The 24438-nt window shown below is 43.8% G+C and overlaps 1 protein-coding gene across 6 annotated transcripts in view; it reads left to right on the top strand.

Annotated features, from left to right (window-relative positions):
- Window positions 1-24438, top strand: part of ANK2 (ankyrin 2) — a 1987506-nt gene that overhangs the window by 1377857 nt on the left and 585211 nt on the right. For all 6 annotated transcript variants that reach the window (XM_078676735.1, XM_078676733.1, XM_078676736.1 and 3 more), the window contains 4 exons: window positions 8091-8189; window positions 10975-11073; window positions 16937-17134; window positions 19229-19327. In XM_078676735.1, coding sequence (XP_078532861.1) covers window positions 8091-8189; window positions 10975-11073; window positions 16937-17134; window positions 19229-19327 — 495 coding nt within the window. The remainder of the gene's footprint in view (window positions 1-8090; window positions 8190-10974; window positions 11074-16936; window positions 17135-19228; window positions 19328-24438) is intronic.

Raw genomic sequence — 24438 nt, forward strand, 5'->3', positions numbered from 1 at the left:
GGTTTTTGAGGAGAGGTAATAGGCATGTCTTAAACATTTTACGTCTCCACTCATCATTTTGAGGACTATGGGCTCAGCATTAACAGTATGTAAACCATTGCGGATATAGATTCTAAATTGTGACTAAATATAAACACATTTACAAAATGGTGGATTTAAGGACTATGTGCTGATCGCTTCCTGCAGCTACGACATCCATACGTAAAGGATCTGTTTAAGGGTAGATGCTTTTCTAGCAACAGTTTCCTATGTATGAAAGAGTATTCAAAACACCCAGTAGTGTGTAATATGGCAGGCCAGCCCCAGTATCGGCCTGGCCTATAGGGCAATCAGGTAGTTCCTGATGGGCTGTTCTCACAGGTCAGTGTGTGGGCCGTTTTTGGGCTGTTTGAGGGTCTGTTCTATGGTCTGACGGGCCTGTTTCACTGTTAATTTCCCTGATATTGCCAAAAACATTACCTGGAGCAAACACAAATGCGTACAGTCTCCACTATCTTGCAGAAAACATATACAGCAATTCTTTACACGTTCAAAACAGTCCCCATTAGCAAAGGTGGGACACTTTTTAAGCTATATAATGCAATGATGGGGGCCACTTTCTTTCTGGTGCCTGGGCATTTTCTCCTCCCAGTCCGACCCTGGCCATCCCTGAATTCTTTTAATGTAAAAAATGCTGGGGGCATGAAAAAGCCTGTGGTCATTCTCAGGGAGCTGCTCCCACTCGGGCCAAATGAGATGTTAACTACCGTGGCCAATGTCACATGTAGGAAGGACTTTGTGGGAGTACTTCCCCCTTAGACATTTCTAGTGTGGTTGTCGTCACCCGGTGGTTTACCAGCAGGGCTGAAGTAAGGAAGGGCCACCATGGACATGGATGCACTTTCTCTGTAACTTCAGACACTGGACATCAGGTGCCTTCAAAATAAAGCATCTTTCGCAGCACTGGAAACCGTGGAATCCTTTATTCTGAAAGTTCAAGGGAAAAAATGTCCACAGTTGCCGTGGTCAAGATGATCTTTACCTAATTAAAACCTTTTTCTAACTCCAGTCAAACGAAGAGGCTGATGTAAAATCCATATCAAAGCTCCTGTGATGGGCACAGGAGTGTATGACACATACACGACACAGTGGGTGCAGTTAAGGATCAGGCACACATATGCACACTCCCTTCGACTACAATATCGAAAACAATGCTAATCCATTCCCTTTGCCACTCCCTGCCATAATTAAATGACAGTATACAAAAAAGCTGCAAATATCATAGTGCAACATGCATGTATACACATGCACATATACACAAACACTGCATCAAAATAGCGGCACAACAGTTGTGCCCACTTGGAGCGCAGCAGTGAAATAACGTGAATAATCCACAAAATACCCTACCAGAAAATCTGACGTGCATGTTTCACTAGCCCTCGGAGCCGAAGATAAATACAAGACACATACTCCGCAACATAGTAATCAGGTGACACACAGAAAGCAGACCCTCACAATTTCAACAGTGAGATTTGAAAATGTTTCAGAGACAACTAATGACATTTTCCACAAGCCTCTAAAATTATGCACAAGGGGTTAACACACAATGAAGGAGTGCATATAACTTGAGATGAATGCAGACACATTACAGTGGTGCCAGAAGACACACAGAACAACACATGCACCACCTGTTGGAACTGGCACTTTCTAGTGGGCTATGGCAATGCCCTAGCTAGGTGGAACCTACCACTCGCATCAGGGGCAGGTGATTACACTCACTGCATATCCTGCGCTCACCCTTGGGTAGCTTGGCACTCAGTATCCAAGCTTGTTACAGACCCTAAGTATAAAGCATTGGCACAGCACTCCCACACAATCAATACACTGAGCATCAGAAAAGAGACATTCATAGGTTGTGTATGTAAATAGTGGTTGTATTCAGGCACACAATAATCAACACAACATGAACATCATGTATTTTGGGCATAAATCACACTTGCAAATATTACTAGCAATACTAGGCCCAACCGTGTTAAAGTGACATCAGTAGTATGCACAATTGAGAAAGAGCCTATTCTACACCCCCCAAGACCCTCAAGCGGTGCAACTCATTGTCCACTGCAGGCCCCTCCTGGCACTTTTTATAATTCAATACCACAAAGTTATCAGAAATATGTACATACAAGGAATTATAACACTTTAAGCAGCTCCTCGGGCCGAGGCCGCACAGGTAAAACCGATGTCAAATTTAGTGTTCTTCTGGCAAGAAATCAATGTGTAAAGCAGCACCACCGGCAGTGTTGTTCTTCACAGGTGGTCCACAGACTGTCACTCTCACACACACACTCACTCAGCACTGATACGCAGTGCAACAGATATCAGGCAGGTCTGTATATAATGTGCTTGCACCCATGCGCACAACACCATAATGCAGTGCAACGGATATCCAACAGGTCAATTGATAGCACACAACACACCCAGTGGCCCAAGCCTCCTTCCACCCTTCAACTCACCAAGACTTCCTTACGCCCATGGATTGGAGATGACCGGCCCTCTCCCTGGATACTAGAGCGGCCGAAGTCACACTTAGTCAGGATCACAGGGAAGACGGTGGGGGGTAGGTAGCAAGACTAATTAAGAGTCAGTAGTCAAAGGGGGGTTTGGCCACCACCCGGGAAGTTCACCCACAGGATGCAGGGCCGAAGCGGGCTGAGGGCGACAGTTGATCTTTCAAAAAAGTTCTACAATGTGTCTTCCTGCACCAGACCAACTCTGCGAAGCACAGGGGGAGCTCCATGCAGTCTCTTGACACACCTCTGATCGATTTCGGAAGCGTTCCTTCAGCTCAGTCAACCACTCTCCCTACACAGCCTGATGGGAGCAATACTACCTGGCAACACAATGCCGTTGGGGGCCGGGTGAGGAGAGGTTAGTTGGTCCACCGCAGTGAGGGTCAAAAAGGAAGCAATCGATGAACTGGGAATGAAGCTGGGGAGTTTCGGAAGAAAGAGGTACACATCGATCAGAGTCACTTCATGGCAATCCCGGCACAACGTCTGATGTGTGGTGATACAAGTTGCACCATAAAATTCCGGTTTATCACAATGAAGAGTCGCAATCTGTGTACCTCCCTGGAATTGAAGCACAACGCCTTCTGCACTTTGATATGGGTCACACCAGACAGTTGCGATCACACTCTAGAAAGTGTTGCAAATTCTGTACCTCCCTGGAAATGAGGTACAAATCCTGCAGTGCGTTGATATGGGTCGCACTAGACAGTTCCGGTCTCACAAAATGAAGAGTTGCAAACTCCATACCACCCTGAATATGAGGCACAATGCCAGGTTGTTGTTGATGTGGGTCACCCCAGACAGTTCCCGTCACACACACATACATAAGGTCAGCAGGACCACATGAGGAAGTATGAGGCACTACTATGGGTATGCCCTCATGCCCGAGGATCGCACCCTATGAATCAGACGGCGCCCGCAAGGAGCATGCAGTCAGCATATCGCAGGGGAGAAATGAGAAAGGCATGATCGACGAAGCGGGCCATGGCGTATCCCACAACCTGTGAATCAGCTCACTGCCAACAAGAAGCTTATGCATGACCGGCTCCCCATGATGTAGGGGGCCCACGCCCTAGATGGGGGCAAGACTTCTGGGGCTCTGCACAAGGCAATCGGGTCTCCAGGCACAATTCTTAGTTCCACGCTTACGACGCTCTACCAGTTGGGATCCAGCAGTCGATGTGGGCACTTAAGGGGGCACTGCTCTCCAGGTGTCACAAGTAGACGGTATGGGTCCTTTGTAGCATATCTTTGATGTTCTTGAGACCTTCAAAAGAACAGAGGGCAAGCCAGCCAACAAGCCTTTGGATAGAACACTTGAGGATGCCACACAGCAGCAGGTAGTCAGCCCAGGCCAGCCACTGTTCAGTAAGGGCACATGGTCCCTTTCAATGGCAGTAATCCTCCTTGTGCACAACAGATTCATCTGGCAGTGTGCATCATGCAGTTACAGGTTCTCCGGTCCCATGTCCCCACAAGTGTATCTCTGCCCTGCTGATGTATGGCACCAGTAATTATACAGTAGAGTTCCTTTGAAGTTGGGGGTGGTTCAGAGAGTTTTCCTTTGAATCACAGATGTCTCCCCTAAATGTCAGTCCTGTCTGCCATGAGGCCACGGAATGCAGATCCTAATCTTTAGTAGGGCCATGATTTGTCTCCCAGAGGCCAAGTGTCAAAACCTCTCCTCCCAATCTATCCAGCCAGGCCCACTAATGGCAGAGGTCTGTCCTTCTAGTTTCATGCCCAATATTTATATCTCTAACTGGGAATGCCCAGATGTGCTTCTCCAGCCTCCGGTGTGTACTGGAGCCAGGGGAAAAGGCACACAAAGAGTTTTAGAGCAGAGAAATGCCTACTTCCTACAAGTGGCAATTCTAAGCTAGTAATGACAAAACCACCTGTCCCAGAGGAAGGGGTTTGTCATTGTGAATCCAATGATAGGAAACATTAAGAGGCTGCTTCACTGCAATCCACTATTGAAGCCTGAAGTAATTTCAACCATTCCCCCATGTTAGCCAATGGGAAGAGCAAACCTCATAGGTAATGAAAACACACATGAGTATTCTTCACTACCTGTGCAGGTAACACATGTGTACCTGCCCTGCCTTTCACCTACCACTTGCTTCACCCTTAAGACATACCCTTGGGGTGTCTAGTGACAGTGAAAGATCCCCTCAGGATTGGCTAGTGATTTAAAGAGGCAAACCTCAGCACAAGTGCAATTGCGCACACACAGACCTGCAATGGCAGGATAGACACATGCTTAAAAACATCAGGTAAGGCACCCCTTCCTAATGTGTGTAGGAAGGGCGCGTGCACTTTCACACTGCATTTACAGTGGGAAAGTGCTGAAGGAATTGACCCGATTAGGGTCACCCTGGTCACTCGCGACCACCTCTCAACCTTCCACACAAATAAAGAGTCAGTCAGGCAGTGGATAATACAAACAAAGTTATTTATTAGTATTGCGCTTTGAGCAGAGTCCTGTCTGACCAGCCCCGTGGATTCCTGTAGAGAGGACTGACCCCCACCAACACAGCACCAGCAGTTATACATTTCCTATACCCAAGAAGACCCGCCCCCAAATGGAAATTTCCAGTTGGAGCAGGTTACACAACGAAGGTACAGAGTGATAAGTTTTGATTCTGAGACTGAGCACACACTATCTGTGCTTCAAGGTCACTTTGCCTGCCTTCACAGCTGAACCAGTGGGAGCAGGCTCCTATCATATGGGAAAGGTATGCAGAAGTATAAAACAATGTATTCATTAGTACAGCGAGGCCCAACCTTGAGAGACACAGAAAATTCAGCACGGCTACTACTTGCAGAGCCAGGGAGCAATTAATTGTGATCATATCCTAGAATTGGCTGCTAAGTATAAAATGGCGCTGCAAAGGCTAACGTAAGCATCATTATGTATGGCAGCACAGATCAGACTTTTAATTTAATTCCAACAGTGCCCAGAGCACTAGGGCCGCTACAAGAGAATCAACAAAACCCAAGAGGAAAAAGCTCAAAGTTTAGTGAAACACTAGCTGACGAATATCACATCTAGCACCACCCATACAGGCATCGTAGTGCATATCAAGGCAGCACCCAGACAACATGTCCTATGGATTGTACCACACTATGTACCAGTATCACCAATCAGCTGCCTGTCAATGAGTGGCCGCTCCTCTGCTAAGGCAAAGGAGCGTCGCCCCACTGCTCAAAAGAAAAAATAAAAGGTTAATAACGTATTGTTATTTTCATTTTAATTTTCCTATTGAAGTCAGTGGCTCTCAGGGCGGGCGGGGCAGGCCAGAGCAGGGGGAGGAGTGGTTTGCACTTCTTAAGTGCTCATTACTGCTTGGCCAGCCCTCTTGGGCCAGCCAAACAGTCATGCGCACTTTGCATGTTCCCCACCAGGCTGCATTACACAGCCTCGTGAGGAACATGAAAAGCCTCCCAGTCCCCATCTGAGCGCTGAACCACGGCACTCAGACCAATCACAACACTGCATTGCAGTGTTGTGATTGGCTCTGGGGAGCCTGGGACCCAGGTGCTTCCTGCAGCTGTCAGAGGCAGGAAGAAGGAAGAGGACTGAGAAGAGACGTGGCAGGCCATCCCAGGTACGCTTTTTATTTTTTTTAATGTCCTATTCCCCTCCCCACTACTCCTGTCCGGTAGCAGCCGGTACTGGAATCAGTACCTACCTATCTGTAGAATCAAATAAAAGAAGTAGTAAGGAAGTAAAAATAGAAGGCTTTAGTATGTACTATATTTGTAGGTTGATTGGCCCACAGTACATGCACTCCATTCTCCACATGGTAGCAGAAGGTTAATGCCACTTAATGCAACAGGTGAGTAACAAAACATTCAGGATTTTGGGTCCTATCATACAGGTAGAATGACTGTTACTTAACTTTGTTATTAAAAGCAGCAAGGTGGATAGGAGAATGATTTCAGATACACCATAATTAGGAAAATTAACTTTAACTGGTCAACTGATATTTTTTTAAATCATTGTTTAACTATCATTCTAGCCATCTGAGGCACACAAGATGGTCAGTGTGCTGTAGATGGCCAGTATCAAATCACCACCAAATATACGTTTAAGAAATGAGGCAATATTTATGGCAGTTCATTTTACACAGAATCGATGCTTGATGAGATGTAATGTAGTTCTTTTATTATTTTGCAAAAATAATAAAAATTGGTGCAGAAACAACCAGAAAAATACAAAGTAAAATAACATCACAAGTACAAACTATGGTAGGATTGAAGTTGTTAATTTTAGTTCAACTAGATTGAATTCTAGTGACAACCTTTGACCCATGCGTCTTGTAATTATGTGATTAGTATTGCTTTTTTTCCCTACTTAATGTCGATATTGTATGTGTTACCCTCCTTCCATCATTTTTATAAAGCGCTCTGATATCCTTCAGGATCTTGTTCGTGCTATATAAAACTTTATAAATAAATACATACATAAACTGTTGTTTACTGTGTGTGAGAAGGGCAAAACTATGGTGGCAAATGTTCGACAATAAAATAAGTTATAAATGATACTGATTATCTCTTTAAGGGGAAGGAAGATGCGTAGTAGGCCCTCTCTGGGTCCCCCACGCAGCCTTCGATTACAGTTAACCCAAAAAAGGGACAATCAATATGTCACAGTAGAAAGATCACACTAAAGCAAAAAACGATGAACATGTGAGCACAATAGACAACGTAACAACATACATTGAAGAACAAATAGAAATACACCGGATGCCAAAGACTAGCCTCGCAGAAGGGGTGGCAAAATGCAAAACAGACTAAGATAAAGTAAGGTTTGCAAAGATTGTTTATCGACAGCCCTCTGCAAAGTAGCCAACATACTAATTTGCAAAATGTAGAATGGCAACATAAATCAAACACGTTTTTTTCTTTTTTTTGTAATGATATGACCTAGCTATCTCAATTTGCTTTCTAGAGGGAATGGGACATAAATAGATTTAAGTGAAAGGCATCTGGTATTAGCCACTTAGTGTGAATTCAAACTAAACACTTGGTGGAAAAGAACTACATTCACCTCTTTTCGGAACTTAGTTTGAAAATGTCTCTTATTTCCTCATTCTTAAAAAACTGGCTTCAACAGATGAATTATTAAACGAAACGTTAGTAAGATCAAGTAAAACCTCACATTGACCAAGACAGAGTGCTTTTCGGCCATTAAATACGCTGGTAAAGAAGGCCTGACAGAGAGGGACAGTGTTACACCCATTCCCTAGCTGTGCACGGTTTAAAGTGGAAGTCAGTGTTCCAGAGGTAAGTAGGTAATTTTAAATTGTGAATGGAAGTCTGTGTTCCAGAGGTAAGTAGGTAATTGTAAATTTTGAATAGTGGTGAAATCTTAATGTCACATTCGTGCCGAAATTATAAACAAACACTTGTAAATCCTGGCATCCTAACAGCATTCAGATGACATATGAAAGTGGCACGTTCTCTTCTTTTTTCTTTACAGCGTTTAATTAATCTTTTCCCTATATTATATTCTTTTTGTCTGGACATCTACAGAAAGGGTTTACACCTCTGCACGTCGCAGCAAAGTATGGAAGCCTGGATGTGGCAAAACTCCTCCTGCAACGGCGCGCTCCACCAGACTCTGCTGGAAAGGTAAAGGAACTCTCTTGGAGGGGAAGCTAGTAGACATCAGCTGTAATTGGGCAAAGTTTGGAGAATAACTCAATGGTTCCTTTTATGAAAACTAAATATGTGCTTAGATAAAATCATCACTGATGTTGCTGCATTTTAGAAAGTCAAATTTAAGATGAATCCATGGCACATTGTAAAGAAACACAAATTTCACAATAGTTAACTACAAAGAATATTGTATGTTTTTGTAAATCTTTTGTAGAAGTCTACTAAATGTGTTAATTTTTTCAAAGAGAGCGTTGCAGTTTCTCAAGCGTTGCCCTTAAACACGCAATTTTCTGTAGAGAAGCATGAGAAGCCATGGGGTATTGACTGTGTGCAAATGAACTGGGTTTGTGTAAAAAGCCACAGACACCTACTCATTTACAAGTATTTGGAAGTGGCTGACCATGTACGTAACTTGGCATCTTGTGGCACTAGGATTCGAAAGGTATCATTCACCTTGGAAATGTGACCCATAGTAAATAAACCAATTTCAAGTGACCAAGAATGATTTACTTACCAGTACACTGGCTGGATACACAAACCTTTCAGAAGTGGGGTATTAAAATAAAATGCCATGGCTTTAATAAGCATTTCAGATTTAGTATAATGTGTTCACTCCCTTAACAATACGATTTGTTTACACTACTGCATATTGGTGTATTCACATCTCTAATGCAAAGTTCCCATAGCCTTTGGTGACCCAGTTCTAGGTCGGATTTTGCATTCTGTTGCATATGTCCTAGCAACGAAGATTGCAGAACTGTCCTGGGTCCCATCCTCATTTTAAACTTTACCATTTGCAAAGTTAATTAAATATACCTATATTTATATCCTGTAAACTCGCATTGAACCTTTCCATCTTCCAGAGCGAAGCGCCAAAAAATACATCAAAATTAAGGTGCATTTACATCACAAGTGTGGTGCATTTTTGTTCAGTTGTATGATTTGGCATAGACAATATATATTGGTCAAAATAAAGCCACAAAGACATACCAACACCACTCAGGAATCATGGAGGCTTGTATCTAGTGCTGTTCAAATGACTGCTTTGCTGTAATGTGCACGGTTAATACAGGCTAAGGAACAATAGGAAGCAACTACCCTATTAGGTAGCGGGGCTATAGAAGAGACCCCATGCAACCCCTGTGATCCAGAAAGGTACGCTTGGCCGAGGCCTTTGTACATCTTTCTGGAAGCCAAACCACGTCACGTGGAAGATGCTGCCCAACAAGGTTGCAGCGTGGTGCTATCGTTTTGCATTACGCCATGGTTACCTGGCTACTTCTTGTAAGAGAACCATCCATGCCTGTTTCCTGCACATTGCTGCATACTGACCTCCAGAAGGTGGTCCTGTTTCTGCTGGGACTAAGGGGTCTGCCCTATGTTGCTTTCAGCTGCAGCTTTCATGCCCATTAATGTCAGTGTACATCTGCACAAGTTGCACAAGCTGCCTGTCGGGGTCAGAGCCTCTGAATACATCACTATGAACTTATAAAGATCTGCATCATTAACCTATATCAGCCACGGAATGAGTTCACCCGAAAACCAACACCTATATATATGCATCCAAATCAGTAATGGCTGCCTTTGCAGATGTCAAGTGGTCTGGCCACGCAGTTATTTGCTTGGTGTTCTCCAGTGTTAATTTTGTCAATCACTGTGTTTATGGGGAATTTTTATAACCTTTGTTTAAACCAAAAAATATCTTTAGCTTTGGCACAGAGCCAACCAATTAGCACAGCTCTACCTTTGCGCTGTTTATAATGTAGGATTGAACTACCACAAAATTCTACTGACTTACGCATAAACAATAACATTCTAACATTGGTAGTTGTGTTGTTTACCTTGTGGGATTGTAGTTCGGTGCTCTTGCTAGTATTTAAAGAGCAAACTCAATTCTCTCTTATTTACTACATATGAAGCCTCAAATCTGAATTTTGTCACGACTTGACAATCAGGGCCACTATAAACCTTTTTATTTCTGAAAGGATATTCCTTATTGCAGTTTTGCAGTCTTAATATATGTGCATATAAAGGTTTTATTCATTCAGATTGGTATAAATACTTCATCACTGTAATCCATGTTTCTTCATGTTTGCCTATGAAATGTTGAATAGATTTATTCATCCATTAACACATAGATAAGCACTGGGGGAGTGTTGGCAGCTGTTCTGGGAGCAACAGAATGGGCTCACAGGAACTCCAGGTAGAAGATAATACCCCCACTTGCAACCACCAGCTCAAATGAAGTGCTGGACTACTCCTGTACGTTTAAGCAAACGTTGTACATATAAAAGTCCAAGGGCCTCATTTAGCGTTTGATGGATGTAAGAGATCCACAAAACGGGGCATTTGTCCTGCATGCCCTACAAAGAGTGTTTAGGGTCTAGAATGCACTCTAAATATGTCAGACGGAAATCCATCACTTTTTGGCATAAGTCCTGCATCCTCCAACTTCTAAATAAGGTCCACACTTTGACCAATTTGATCATTTGTGTTCTATCGCTGGTGGTAAGAGGTACATCTCCTGATCATACGTATAACATAATGCTTGAACCTCAATTTACATTTCCATAATCGCAGCGTTGTATTTTTTAATAATCAGTTCTTGTCATGACCTTTCATTTAAAAAATAATCTTGGTGCAGTTAATTTTCATTTTTCTGTTCAACCTTTGTTGCATTAACATCCTCTTAATCTGTATCGCTTTATCCACTCTAACTGTGACTTAATGCTGTAACATAAACACACCCCCTTTACAGAACGGTCTCACCCCACTCCATGTTGCCGCACACTATGACAACCAGAAGGTGGCACTGCTCCTGCTTGAGAAAGGAGCCTCCCCTCATGCAACAGCCAAGGTGAGAGTTCATGTCTTCAAATGCATGGTGTAAAGGTCCTCATTTGTGCATGAGAAAGGAGACTGTCACAGTATCTCGTTGTTGAGTTTTATGAAGTCATTACTATTGAGCATTTCCATCAGGATTGTGTTAAGTCATGTAATATTCCATTTATAATTTGTATGAGGTACAAGTGTATGCATGCAACAGGCTGGTACTTATAGACTTCTTTTACCTATCTGTATGGATTTAAATTAAAAGTATAGATACGTGTTCATGCATTCAAAGAAATAGATAACCTAAATGATGCTATAACTGTGCAATGTAAAAGTATTTATGTATGACATAGTCGGATCTCAATGTTCAGTAATGGCAAAAATAGCATTGGGCACTTTCACCAACAAATGCTAGTGTTAGTATGTACCAAAAACACAACAGAACTATATTAATGTATTATCCCTTCCTTCCCAAGAGTTTACAAAGTGTGTGTAAAATGTATTTATCATCATTTGCTCAGGAAGTGACAAATCTACATTCCCATCATCCATTTGCATACTGCCAGCCAACCTCTGCACTCCTCCTTCTCCCGGGACCTACTTAATATCAGTCACACCGAGGATGCACAGCAGATGTGCACTGCGGGTGTGCAGCTGGCATGCTGAAGGCATGCCACACGCAGGCCTGTCTCAGCCCTCCGCGCCCAGCGCCAAGAACCCTGGTTCTCCAATTACCCACCGATACCCTGTCACACTGCTCCATGCTCTCAACCCCAGCTGCTGCTCGCTGCACTGCTACCGCACAAAATAGAGGGAGCATTCACATGCTTCTCTTGTAAGTTTCCATTCACTCTCCCACACCTTATTCCCAACACTACTGCACCAAATGCACTCAGCAACCTACCTGCTCACACTCACACAAACCAGCCACCTGCTCACACTCACTAAAACCAAGTACGACCCACACAACATGCCACACTCACATGCATGCTTCTCAACACCTGCTCGCTCACCACACTAACCACGGGGATATGAGACCTACTGCAGGACCACGCTCTGGACCTGCTCTTCCTCATGGAAACATGGCTAAAACCAACCTCTGCACTGGACATCACTACAGCCATCCCTGCCGGCTGCAAGATCTCCAGGCAAGACAGTCAGTACAAGTTACACCACCTACACAGACAACCTCACTAGCTATATTGAACACCTCACATTAAAGATACGCATCATAGCCAACTTCTTGGTAGGCAGAACCTGGTACCACTTTTGCCAACGACATCACAGACTACGTCCCAGCACTTATCATCAATGCCAACACCTTCATCCTCCTCGGAACATTTAAATTTGACCTAGAAGACCCACAAACCCAAATATTATGGCTCTTTTAGGAATCTTCTGAAAACGCAGCTCCACCCAGCACACTACCGAACCCACCCACACCAGTCGACACAGGTTTCTCCTCAATCAGCAACATTACAGTTGACAAGTCAGGAGCTATGACTTGGACAGATCACACCCTCGTCAGTTTCAGAATACCCATCACTCACCACCACCGACCTACCACCAGTGGACCCACCCGCCACAAATGGAAAAACATCAGAGAAGAGGACTGGACTTCACCCTCTCTGCACACTAGTCAGAGCACACCAGCAACTTGTCAAAAGCCATCAAGAACTTCAACCGCTGGATCACTGGATGTGTCAACACCCTGGCTCCCTTCAAGCGCAACCCAGTGGAAAGAGCTTGACCTCAGGCTTGCAGGTACAAAGTGAAACTCAGGCTGTGGAAATGCAACTGAAGCACAATTGGAGAACAAGTCAAGCCACCTCGGATAAAGGGATCTTTAAATCCACCCTACGACGCTACCACCAGCAAATACAGAATACCAAGCGCACAGCTATTGTAGACAACTTCAATGCAGGTACAAACATCAGCAAGGACATCTTCACCTTCTTCAAAGGTTTCACCACACTTCCTGCCACCTCCAGCAACAGCACCCTCTCGCATGTCCTTTGTAATTTGTTTTTAGAATTCTTCGACAAAATCCCCTTCATGTATACGGCAACTTCAATCCTCTATCAGACCCTATCGTTGCCAAGTTCAACTTCCCATCGTGGCCAAAAAAAAGACCTGACCTCATGCCCCACCATCATCACCATAAAAACTTTTGCTACCAGTAAGTCAATCCATTCAGGGGCCCTATATGACTCTTGTCCCACCACACCTTCACCAAAGGACTCCTGCTGAAGACCCAGTTGACCCAGTCACATTCTCCAACAGCAACCCAGAACCCTCCTAACATACCGGGCCAAGGTCGACATCAAGTAGCCCATAGTCAAGTCCAACCACAGTACAGAAACAGTACTCATTGCCACCACTGTTGACATCTGCATGATTCTTAACAGCATAGACATGGCTGCTCTCATTCTCCTGGACCTCTCTGCTGCAGTTGACATGGTCTCACAACCATCCTCATCAGTCACATGCACAAGATTGGCATCCAAGGACCCGGTCTCCACTGGATTTGCTCCTTCTTAACAGACAGAACACAAGCTGTCAGCCTAGCACCTTACTCTTAGGAAGGTCAGAGACTCATATGTGGAGTGCTTCAAGGTTCATCGCTTAGCCCCACCCTCTTCAATTCATACATGATCTCACTGGCCAATGTCATCCACACACACAGCACTCACATCCTCTCTTATGCCAATGATACGCAACTCATACTTTCCCTCTCAGACAATACTCTCAGCACAAGGAACAAGTTCACTGCCTGCATGACTGACTTGCCAACTGTCTCAAGTTCAACAACGACAAGACAGAAGTAATGATCTTCAGCAAGAACACCTTGCCCTGGAACTCCAACTGGTGGTAGGCCGAACTCTGAACCACACCCAGCACCCGTTCCAGGAACCTTGGAATAATCATCAACAACAAACTGGTCATGACCCCACAAATCAATCTTGTCACTACACCCTGAGGATGCTGAGGAACAACCTCAAATGGCTCCCAAGCAATACCAGAAAAACTGTCACTCAATCCCTAGTCACCAGCAAGTTGGACTAGAGGAACGCCCTCTATGTCGGGATCACAAAACAACTCACCAGAACACTACAACCCATCCAGAACTTAGCAGTCAGACTCAACCTCAATTTCTTATACAGAGCTCACATCACACCACACCTAAGGGAGCTTCACCGGCTCCTGATAAACAAATGCGCTGATTCCAAACTCATCACGCACACATACAACTTAGGCCCCACCTACTTGCACAGTCACAACTCCTTCTACCAACCACCCAGACACCCTCTGCACCTTAGAACTCATACTCGCACACATCCCATGCATACACAGAACCAGATCAAGAGGCTGGGCATTCTCTTACATCGCTGCTAAAGTGTGGAACTATCTCCCACTTCACATCAGCGCTTCCTCCTCTCTTCTTGAGTTCTGCAAGAAGCAGAAGACCTGGCTTTTCAATTGAACAACTTACCATAGTCAGGGCTAGGCACACACTCCTGCTCAGTGTCAGGATACCCTTGCGGGTGATAGTGTGCTGTACAAATACACATAACATAACAGGAGTTCACAGAGTTTGCAGAGTTTTTCGCAATCCGCGGAGCTCATGGATTTCCAAAAATTCCGCTCCATGTAAGAGTGGCGCTTTTTCCTCGATCGCCAACACTAAGTTGGTGAGTGACGAAAACCCAACCTCTTCCCTGCGAGATTTCTCAACGTGGGCAGTCACAGATGGTTACTTCTACTTGGGCGGCAGAAAGAAGCAGTGACCTCTTGCACTATGCAAGATGGTGTTTGCGCTGATTTTACAGCGTGGGACAAACACCCGGCACTAAAAATCAGTGTGAACGGCGCAAGGTAACCTACTCTGCCGCTCACGGAACTCTGCGGAGCTTGGCAGAGTTTTTTTTGTCACTTGCGAACGCCGCACAGGCTTAGTGAAAACCAATTGATAAGTCTCAGCATGGCTTAATAAATGACTCTGGATTCTGGCAGTACATGATGATAAAGCGGTCTATTGGAAATGTCTAAAGATTAGAAGACATCTAGAGTGCTGCAAGGGGCCTGACGAAAATCTCATTAAATATATGACTTGCAGGTCCTCCAGCAAGCAGACGATGCCATCTGCTTTGTTCTGCCTGTATTCCTAGAGATTGTTGGTGCACTCTTATTGCTTCGCGATGCACGTAACGCTTGGCCACTATCGCCATCTGCAGGCAGCCAACAGATTGCAACTAAAAAGCAGTTTTAGGAGAATGACTTTTGATACATGAGACATATCAAATCTATAAACTCTGAAATCTCTCTCCTTAGTTTAGATTCAAATTCAAATGTGTTGTTCGGTTGGCACTATTGCAAATATTTGTGATCCCACAAAGCATAACGTTAAAGCTTGCATCCAGAAAAATTATTTTATGTTGATGCTAAATTGCTGACAACACACCTATTACTCCAGCGTTACTCATCACATCTTTGGATGTTTTTACCATGATTATTGGGACACGCAGCTTGACTCTCATTTCAAGTGCTTTAACCACTGACTGACCTCATTCTACCCAGCGATCCCTGAGGAGTAGGGTTGCCTGTCTTGGCTTTATGCTGATGTTGAGCGATAGGCCTATGTTTTAGTGATAGCTTCTTGGGATGTATGACGTTTCAACGCATGCTTTTACAACGCATGCCATTACGACGCAGGTTTTAGAACGCAAGTCGTTACAACGACTTGCGTTGGGGGGCGCTGGATAGTGAATAGTTTAATTTACTATTCCAACTCCAGTCCCCGTGGATAGTAGGGAAGGTGTTGGATAGTAATTAAACTATTCCCTATCCTAGAGCGCCTCCCAGCGCAATGCGTTGTAATAACTTGCGTTGTAAAAGTTGCGTCGTAATGGTAGTGCGTTGTAAAAGTTGCGTTGTAAAGGATGTCTATTTTCTGTATCTCTTTCAGTGTAAACATGTTCAGTAAGTCAGTGTCCTTGTCCTCTTTATCTCTAACATCTAGTTCATACACGACTAAATATTCTATTATTATGACTTTTGAAATAGCTCAGCATCTGTGTCCAGGGCTTCATGACAAACATCAGTGCGTAAACCAATTGCCCACTGTAGAAAATATACACTAAAACCAATCGTGTATTGCAGTTTTAGTAAATGTCATCAGAAGGGAGCCTTGCTGCAACAGGAAATGGATAAAGAAGCATCCACACTGAGTTCCTAACTCAAGAAATAACACCTTATTAAACAAAAACAAATCGTGTATAATGCTTGACTTTTCAATAAACAGGTTATCAAATAAATAGTCCAATTTAAGATGCCTGTCCTAAAAGATTTCTCCCATTCCACAGATGAAAAAACTATTGGTCCAAGACCACCTGGGACTGTATCATGAACATGTGCGCTGACGCACAGCAGGGCTTTCCACTTGTTTTTAAGACATTGTAAAGTCTAAAGTGAATACACTTAATCTGGAAATGCTCTGAGTTTGAGCATGGGCTGCAGGCAACACAGCTGGGAAGTGGGGGCCAAGCACCCACTGCAGTGCTGTCTGCTGATCATGCACTTTCCTAAGTTAAGCGGTTGCTTTTTCGACAGTGCAATATCTTAAAAATTGATGTGCAGCTCTACGTCAGCGCAGTTATTCATGATATGGCACCGATATGTGACTTGGAAAAATCTTAAAATTCAAAATTCATAATTCCGCACCTAATAAATTAGCTTTAGACAACATGTTCTGGCTATTGTGAGGAAAATGGCTACGTCCTCTAGAGATTTTGACTCTACGCTAAGACCTTTATCATTGTCAAGTGGATGTCTTAATAGGCAATATCACACAAATGATATCATGTAAGATGTTGTTTGCTTGATTTTAGAATGGTTACACCCCTCTGCACATTGCTGCCAAGAAGAACCAGATGCAGATCGCCAACACACTTCTGCACTATGGAGCCGAAACCAACATTTTAACCAAGCAGGGAGTGACTCCGCTTCACCTCGCCTCCCAGGAAGGTCACGCGGATATGGTAGATCTGCTTCTGGATAAAGAGGCTAACATCCATGTGGGAACCAAGGTAACTCTTAAGATTTTTATTTTTTACATGTATGTCTTAAGAAAATAGCCCTGTGTTTCCACATCCTTTAGAAACCATGATTGAAATCATTTGTAGGTGCTTTATGAACTTCCCAACAGGGTATGTGTTGTTAGAAGATACCTTAACATTTCTAAACAGCCACACTTTATTCAGAAGTTCAAAAAATGTTGAATCACAATTTATCCATCTTGACTTCCTGAAACGAGTATTAGAAACTTTGCACCTGCTCTGAACTCTTGAAAAACAGAATGGTATATGCACAAGCCCCTATTGTCATGGGAACGTCATTTTTAAGGACGTTCCTGTGGCGATAGGGGCTTCGCCTTATTTACAAGGCAGCGTTAAGCCAAGTGGCTTAACGCTGCCTTGTAAAAAAGGCTCCCTTTCACGCTATGCTTAGCATTAAAGGGGAGGGCAATGGGTGTTGCTGTGGGCGTTCCACCCCAACACCCATTGATTCTGACGCTGTCTACTATTTACAAGGGAGGCATAAATAGGAGGCAGCGCCCAAATTAAGACCAGGGAAAACCTGGTCTAACCCTGGCACAACGAGGAGAAATGTTTTATTTCCCCTAGATTTTGCTGTTTTCAAAAAGGTCCCCCTTCCTGCACATAAACAATCATTTATAAAAAATGCTGTTTTGCAACTTCTGTGTGTGCTGCATTAAGCAGGACACATAGAAGTTACAACGCAGTATTTAAAGATTGTTTATGTGCTGGAAGGGGGAGCTTTCTGTACATAAACACACTTCACCAGAACGCAGACACCCTTGCACTATGGTGCAAGGGTGTCTGATTTAGCGCTAGGCTGCTAAACTTAGTGACATCGCAGGGGGAAATACAGGGCTGCACCATATTCTTGTAAATATGGTGCAGCTCTGCATTTCAGAAGTGGTGGAGCATGGCTTAACGACACGCTCCGCCACTTCTGTGTACATATGCCCCAAAGAGCCATCAGACATCGGAAAGTATTGATGTCATTGTTGGAAAATGTCCTACTGAGATCAATTGAGCAAGTGTCTAGTACAGCGGCAGCATCGACTGCTAAAAAACAAAATGCACAGGTCGAGTGGAAGGAGGCAAGCATAGGGAGGCAGCGCCCTACCACTGTTTATGTGTTTATGAATTCATGTATTCATTTCTTGGCTTTCTATTGCATGGCTCTAAGTTGGCTGAATGTTTGCACCTGCTTGTCGGGTGCAGTTCTTAATTCAGGATTGCTTACAGATGGACCCACTAAACAAGTTCTTGCAGTGGTTCTAGCAACTGTTCATTATTATTTTGTAGTGCAGTTACTGTACTGTTTTAGGGCAGTTTTTGTAGTGCATGATTACTATCACCCATACACAAACCATGATTAACATAACAAGGTTGTGGTTTAATATTTAGTAGTTGAGAGTTTATGTAGGGTGCCTGGCCTGCTTGTTTCCTCATTCTCTTTCTGCTGTGCTCATTAACCGCCCTTGCAAGATTATGCTTTTGTTTTCGCTAGTTGTTTTTCCTACAATGAGGGGTGTTGCTGCCATTGGAGGAAGGAGTATATGCCCCTTTAAATATGTTATACGTTATGCCACAATAGCACACTATTATTGGTCGCTTCATCATATGTGTAAAGACACGCGTGTCCGCGGAAAGTGAATCGTAGTACAACACTCAAGTTTATCTCATGATATTAAGAAAATCAGTAGCAGATATCATACCTGGACTCAATGTAAATGTGAGAGTCTGGAGGAAGATGCAACTCGTGCCCAGGCCCTCAGAAAGCATGCAACCATTGAAGCGGTTCTACTGTCAAGCTCACAGAGGTGGCCTTATGATAGCAATCAAATGAAAGTGCAGGATCAGATGTGTGATAAACTACTTGGGCCTGAATTTTATTTCTACATCACTCACTAAAGAGACAAAGGGCCCTCATCCAGACGACCAACTTCTAATGGCATATGTGTTTGTGCTCTCTATTTGTTAGCATGTACATTTGTACTTTGGGTGAATTTCTGAATCAATACATATTGTAGAAGGAGGATAACACTACAGGTGCTCTCATTTGTAACTTGTGTTTGCATTCATTTTCAGACTGGACTGACATCCTTGCACCTGGCTGCCCAGGAGGACAGAGTGAATGTTGCAGAGATTTTGGCAAAGAGTGGAGCCAACCTGGACTGCCAGACTAAGGTAATACTATCTGATTACGCCATTACTTTCTAACTGTTCTTTGTTTCAAAAGGCACCCAGGCAAACCCATGAAAACTTTTTCTTGTCTCTATTACTGTGTTAGAAAGCAACACTATGAGGCAAACTGCAGAACCCGCAGTGCTGCAGACTTGATAGTGTGACTTTTGCAAAGTGTATGATGACTGCATTAAAAGAGTATTCACTGTAAGGTCTCACTAAAATAAGATGAGTATATTTAAAGAATCTTGTACAATACTTTTACATAATTCTGTCCTACTGTCAGAATCTTCATACTCCAATGAAGTCCTCAGTCCTAAAACACCAAAATACTGATAGTGGACTACCACCATATGATATGTAATTTCATAAACTATTTCATTGGTGGTGCCAGGTGTAACCACTCATACCAGTGCCTGTCCAGAGTTATGGTGCAGCTGGACAGCTGTGGTTCCTCCGAACTCCTAGAGTCATCATCAGCTGGCTAGGTCAATCTCCTCCATTGAATCTCCCAGTATCCATAAATTATTTTACTTCGGCCACACCTACCATGAAGTGTATGATCTGTGAGTGGCAAAATAGGTTGTGGGGAGGATGCGGTACCTGGATTTGGTTCTCACTGAAGGCCTGGGTCACTTCTGCACCAAATTACCCTTCTTAATTTTGATTGTACTCTACGTTGTCCTATCCTCATTCTCTCAAGCATATCTAGTGCTCTAGCTGGTGCGACTCTCCACAAAGGGCACTACCAATGAATGCATTTCTTTATACAAATGTGTGCATGTTCTCCAAGGCCTTCTGTTCTTTGGGCTCTTCCTTCACAGGGGAATATTTGCAATCTAAGCCGAATGCCTTTGATGAAAATTGATTTTCTTCTTCATCACTCCATGTACCGTGCATCACAGCACTAGATCTCAAGACCATTTCATCTCAGGAGAGCGATCACTATAATGGCTTGAGCAAGGGCCATGGCAGAAACACTCTCAGATGACACAGCACCGTAGTGCAAACGGTCTACTTTCTTTTGCGCATAGGTTGTGTACTGGAAGAGGTCCCTTCCAGTACAAACGCAAAGCTTGAATACTTTTCCCAATTTGTATGACTCCTGTACAGTGCTGCACACATGCAAAGTTGGAAAAATATGGAGAGTTTTAAAACTTGCTTCACCATTAGACCTGCTTCGAGGAAGTACACATTTTTGGCTCAAATCCTTATTTACCAATATTAGGTGATAGAAATTCTCATCAGAACCCATAGTTGGTTGCATGCGAATGCCGATGTACCACCCATGGAATGACCCCTAAATTCAAGGTAGCGCATAGCCCTACTGTGCGTTCATTTGATCAACTTTCAAATGCAAATTAGACTCTGCCTTGGAAAGTAAAAACAACCACAACACTTTGTGCTAGATTTGCATTACAAAATTAACCAGTTCCGTGCGCGCGTCGGCCAATGGCCATCGCGAGCACTACCTCACTGATGCTGCGCACGTCCATTGGCCGACGCAGCCCCGCGCACTGATTAGAACTCACGCACTGAGGCGGAATTCGCGCCGTGGTCAAGGAGTTAAGACAAATCAAGCGCAAAGTGTTAGCGAATCTGTGCCCTGCTTTCACTTTGCCACCATCAGTTCCTGTGGGTGTGTATAATATTATTGTATCCTAGGAAGACGCCTTTCTTTTGACAGAAAGCATGTCTCCTTGATGAAGCAAACCAACCAAAGAAGAAACAAAATATACTGCTCATCAAGTCTCAGCCAGCTAAAAATTTGCCTGAAATAAGCACTGATAATCAGGGATTTCAAAATCCAGATTTGTATATAAAAACAACAAAAATGCAACAATGTTTCCTTTGGCGTATGAGCTGTCTATTTTGGAACATTGAAAAGAGACAAATAAATAAATAAGTACATTCCACATTTGTAAAGCGCAAACTTATCACCCCTAAGGGTATCTAGACACTGGGGGCTGTTGGGGAGATTAGGTGATCTATTACCCACAGTCACATGATGCTCATCTAAGCTGCCTCCGGTGCTGGGGATTGAACCGTGAGCCCATGATCCAGAGTTAGCCGCTCTGGCCTCTGCACTACATCTAGGGAAAAGTTAATTCCCTGGAGTTTGTTGTCTGTGTTTATTTCTTTTCAATGAACCGCAGAGTTTGTTGAACTTTTTTGCGTGCTGCAAGTAACCGATGTTTGTTGGTGTAATATTTTACATTAATTGATTATACATTTAAAATATAAATACATACACTTGTGATTGCTCAACTTTTGCCTTTACTCCATGTAACACTCTTAAAATTGGCCAAACAGTTAAAGAAAGTGAGCATTGATATGACAGTTACCAGGTTACGAATCGGCAAGCAAAGGTTAATATCTAGCTTCACATCTATTTAGCAAATAGTGCCCACAATGTCCATGTTTATGAACGATTGATAGATGCATTGTATAGCTCTGCTTTTTAAAATGTTTGTTGGAGGGGCGCCCCACCACCACTGCCTTTCAGCTGGACCCTTTCACCTCCTTTGCTCTCACAGCTCCCCTCAGAAAAGGATTGGCTCCCTCGCAAAGCTGGCACACGCCCCGATTTGAGGACATAGCCCCTGTGGTTTCATTGAAATTTCGCAAAGGGGGCGTAACCTTGTTGAAGGAGAGAACTGAAGCAAGTTTGATGAAAAATGAACAGCGTTGTCTTATAGAAGAGTACTTAGCTTCCTCGTGGTTTGGCAGCAAAGTGGTTCCATTCACTGCCAGCAGAGTTGCTTTGAATTCGTTTCAAAATATCTGAAACTCCATCTGCGGTGGGGAGGGGGTGGTTGGGGGGTGTTAGAGGAACAAGGAGTCAAGCAAGAGGACTAAAGTGTGTGGGAAATGACACCAAAAAGCACAATTATGATGAATTGAAGCAATGCCACTTTTTTCACTGATTCCCATGTACTTGTTGGTCAATTCAGTGCCCCTTAGAAAACTGTGCAATGGAAGAAACACTGGATGTAATAAAGACAAAGGGGCTTGTTTCCAAGCCCCTTGCGCCGCCGGTATGTCACTTTTAATATGGGGAAATACGCCCCAACGTTTAGCACCTTGGTAGAAACAGCGGCTAGCTCATTGCTGGCTTCAATACGACACAAATAGCACACATCTGCCAGGGGCACAACAGAGGCACCCTCAGCCCCCTTTGGCTGGCCAGCTGCAAACATACAAAACACTCAGAAGCAGCAAGGCAGTTAGGGAATGGGGAATGGGGGCCCTCACAACTTACCTTGCGAGGGGGCCCTCTGAGGTTTTGTTACGCCACTCACGTTTGCCTCCGCTCCCACTGGGCTACATACTTGTTACATGGCTCCGATGCAAGGTGATAGAAGGGTATAATTTAATACATCTGGTGCCACATGAGAAGTTTTTAAATAGTAATATTTGAGCAGGACCTGTAAAACCCATGCATGACTTCAAACAGCAGTGCAAACACGTGCCTTTAGACTGGTAATATAGGCTCGTGATGAGAGTCTCAGAAACTGTTCTAGTTATGGCATATGAAATTCTGTTCACCATAAACATATACCCTTTGTATGGGTGCCTTCCCTTCCCCCCCTACCCCCCTACAACTTTATCTAGGGAGGCATGGTGTGCTAAATATTCATGGACTGGGATGCGCCCCGAGTAATTACCGATAGCATTCTATCCGTCACTTTTTTTGTATACTTCAGTGTGATGCAGTGAATAAATCGGTAAACAACCTTTACAACGCAACTTTTACATCGCAGACCCTTTACAACGCAACCATTACAACGCAAACTATTACAACGCATTGCTCTGGGGGGCGCTCTAGGATAGGGAATAGGTTAATTTACTATCCAATAACCTTCCCTAGTGTCCACGGGGACTGGAGTTGGAATAGTAAATTAAACTATTCACTATCCAGCACCCCAAAGCACTATGCGTTGTAATGGACTGTGTTGTAATACTTGCGTTGTAAAGGCATGCGATGTAAAAGCATGCGTTGTAATGTCATACATCCGAATAAATCTGCACCTTTCGTGCTTCTAATGCATGTCTTATTTGTAGATTTAGGAAGAATTGGGGCTTTGTAGCTCGTATTATTCAGTTGATCACAGGATAGCAGATAATTACGTGACGAGACATCGCCCAACTTAGAAATTCCCAGTCTATTCAAGTTCTTAAATCCTGGCAGCCATGTCTCAACCACAGCTGTGGTTCTTTAGTAAGTGTCTTATTCTACCCCATCCACTTCAGTGCCCCTCGCCAACTTTCTATTTGTATCGCTGTCACTGCAGGTGTTGTGACTGGAACCTTGTGCCATGTAGCCAGGACCACAGGGTTGTCTTGTCAATTGTCGCCTATTGTAATTGTGTGGTGAGTTCATCCTTATCCCCAAATATCCAAACATGAGCAGGTTAGCTGCCCAGTAATATAACCTCAGACCACAGACCGAATCCCCCATCATATGGAGCCTGTATACATTCCTTATGAGAGACTCTGAGGAGCCCCTCTCCATGCATAGTTATTGATACCTGCTTGTAATTCCACAAACCAATTTAGGGCAGTCCTACATTGGTAATTTGGAAGGATGTACACATCTGTGGCAAGGCAACCCATCTTAACAAGGGCCATGTGCCCCTGCAAGTTTAAAGGTAGTGTGCTCTAGCGTATCATGTGCCCCCAGATCTTGTGTGCTATGGGCACAATGTTCTTGTTCCAACTTATCTCCGGGTCTCTGGAGATGTGCATACCTAAGCACTGAAAGGATCCCTGTTTACATTTGTAAGTGTTAGTTCCTGGGGGTAATAGTGGTAGAGTTCCCCACCAATAGGATAACAGCTGATTTCCCCCAGTTCATGCAGAGCTCAGTTGCATCCCCATAAATATCAAGGGTTTGGATTAACCGTTTGGATAGCCACTCAGGGTGTCCAACATATATATGGACATCATATACATAGAGGACAATGCAAATTTCCATTTCGGCCTGCCACTGCAGACCCTATATTTGTGTGCCCCTCCTTATCCATGTAGCCAGAGGTTCAATGTTGAGGGTAAAAAGAAGAAGAGAGAGAGAGAACATCCTTGATGAGTGCCCCTCTTTATTGGAAATTCCC

Source organism: Lissotriton helveticus, chromosome 2_1 (assembly GCF_964261635.1).
Source record: "Lissotriton helveticus chromosome 2_1, aLisHel1.1, whole genome shotgun sequence".
NCBI lineage: Eukaryota > Metazoa > Chordata > Amphibia > Caudata > Salamandridae > Lissotriton > Lissotriton helveticus.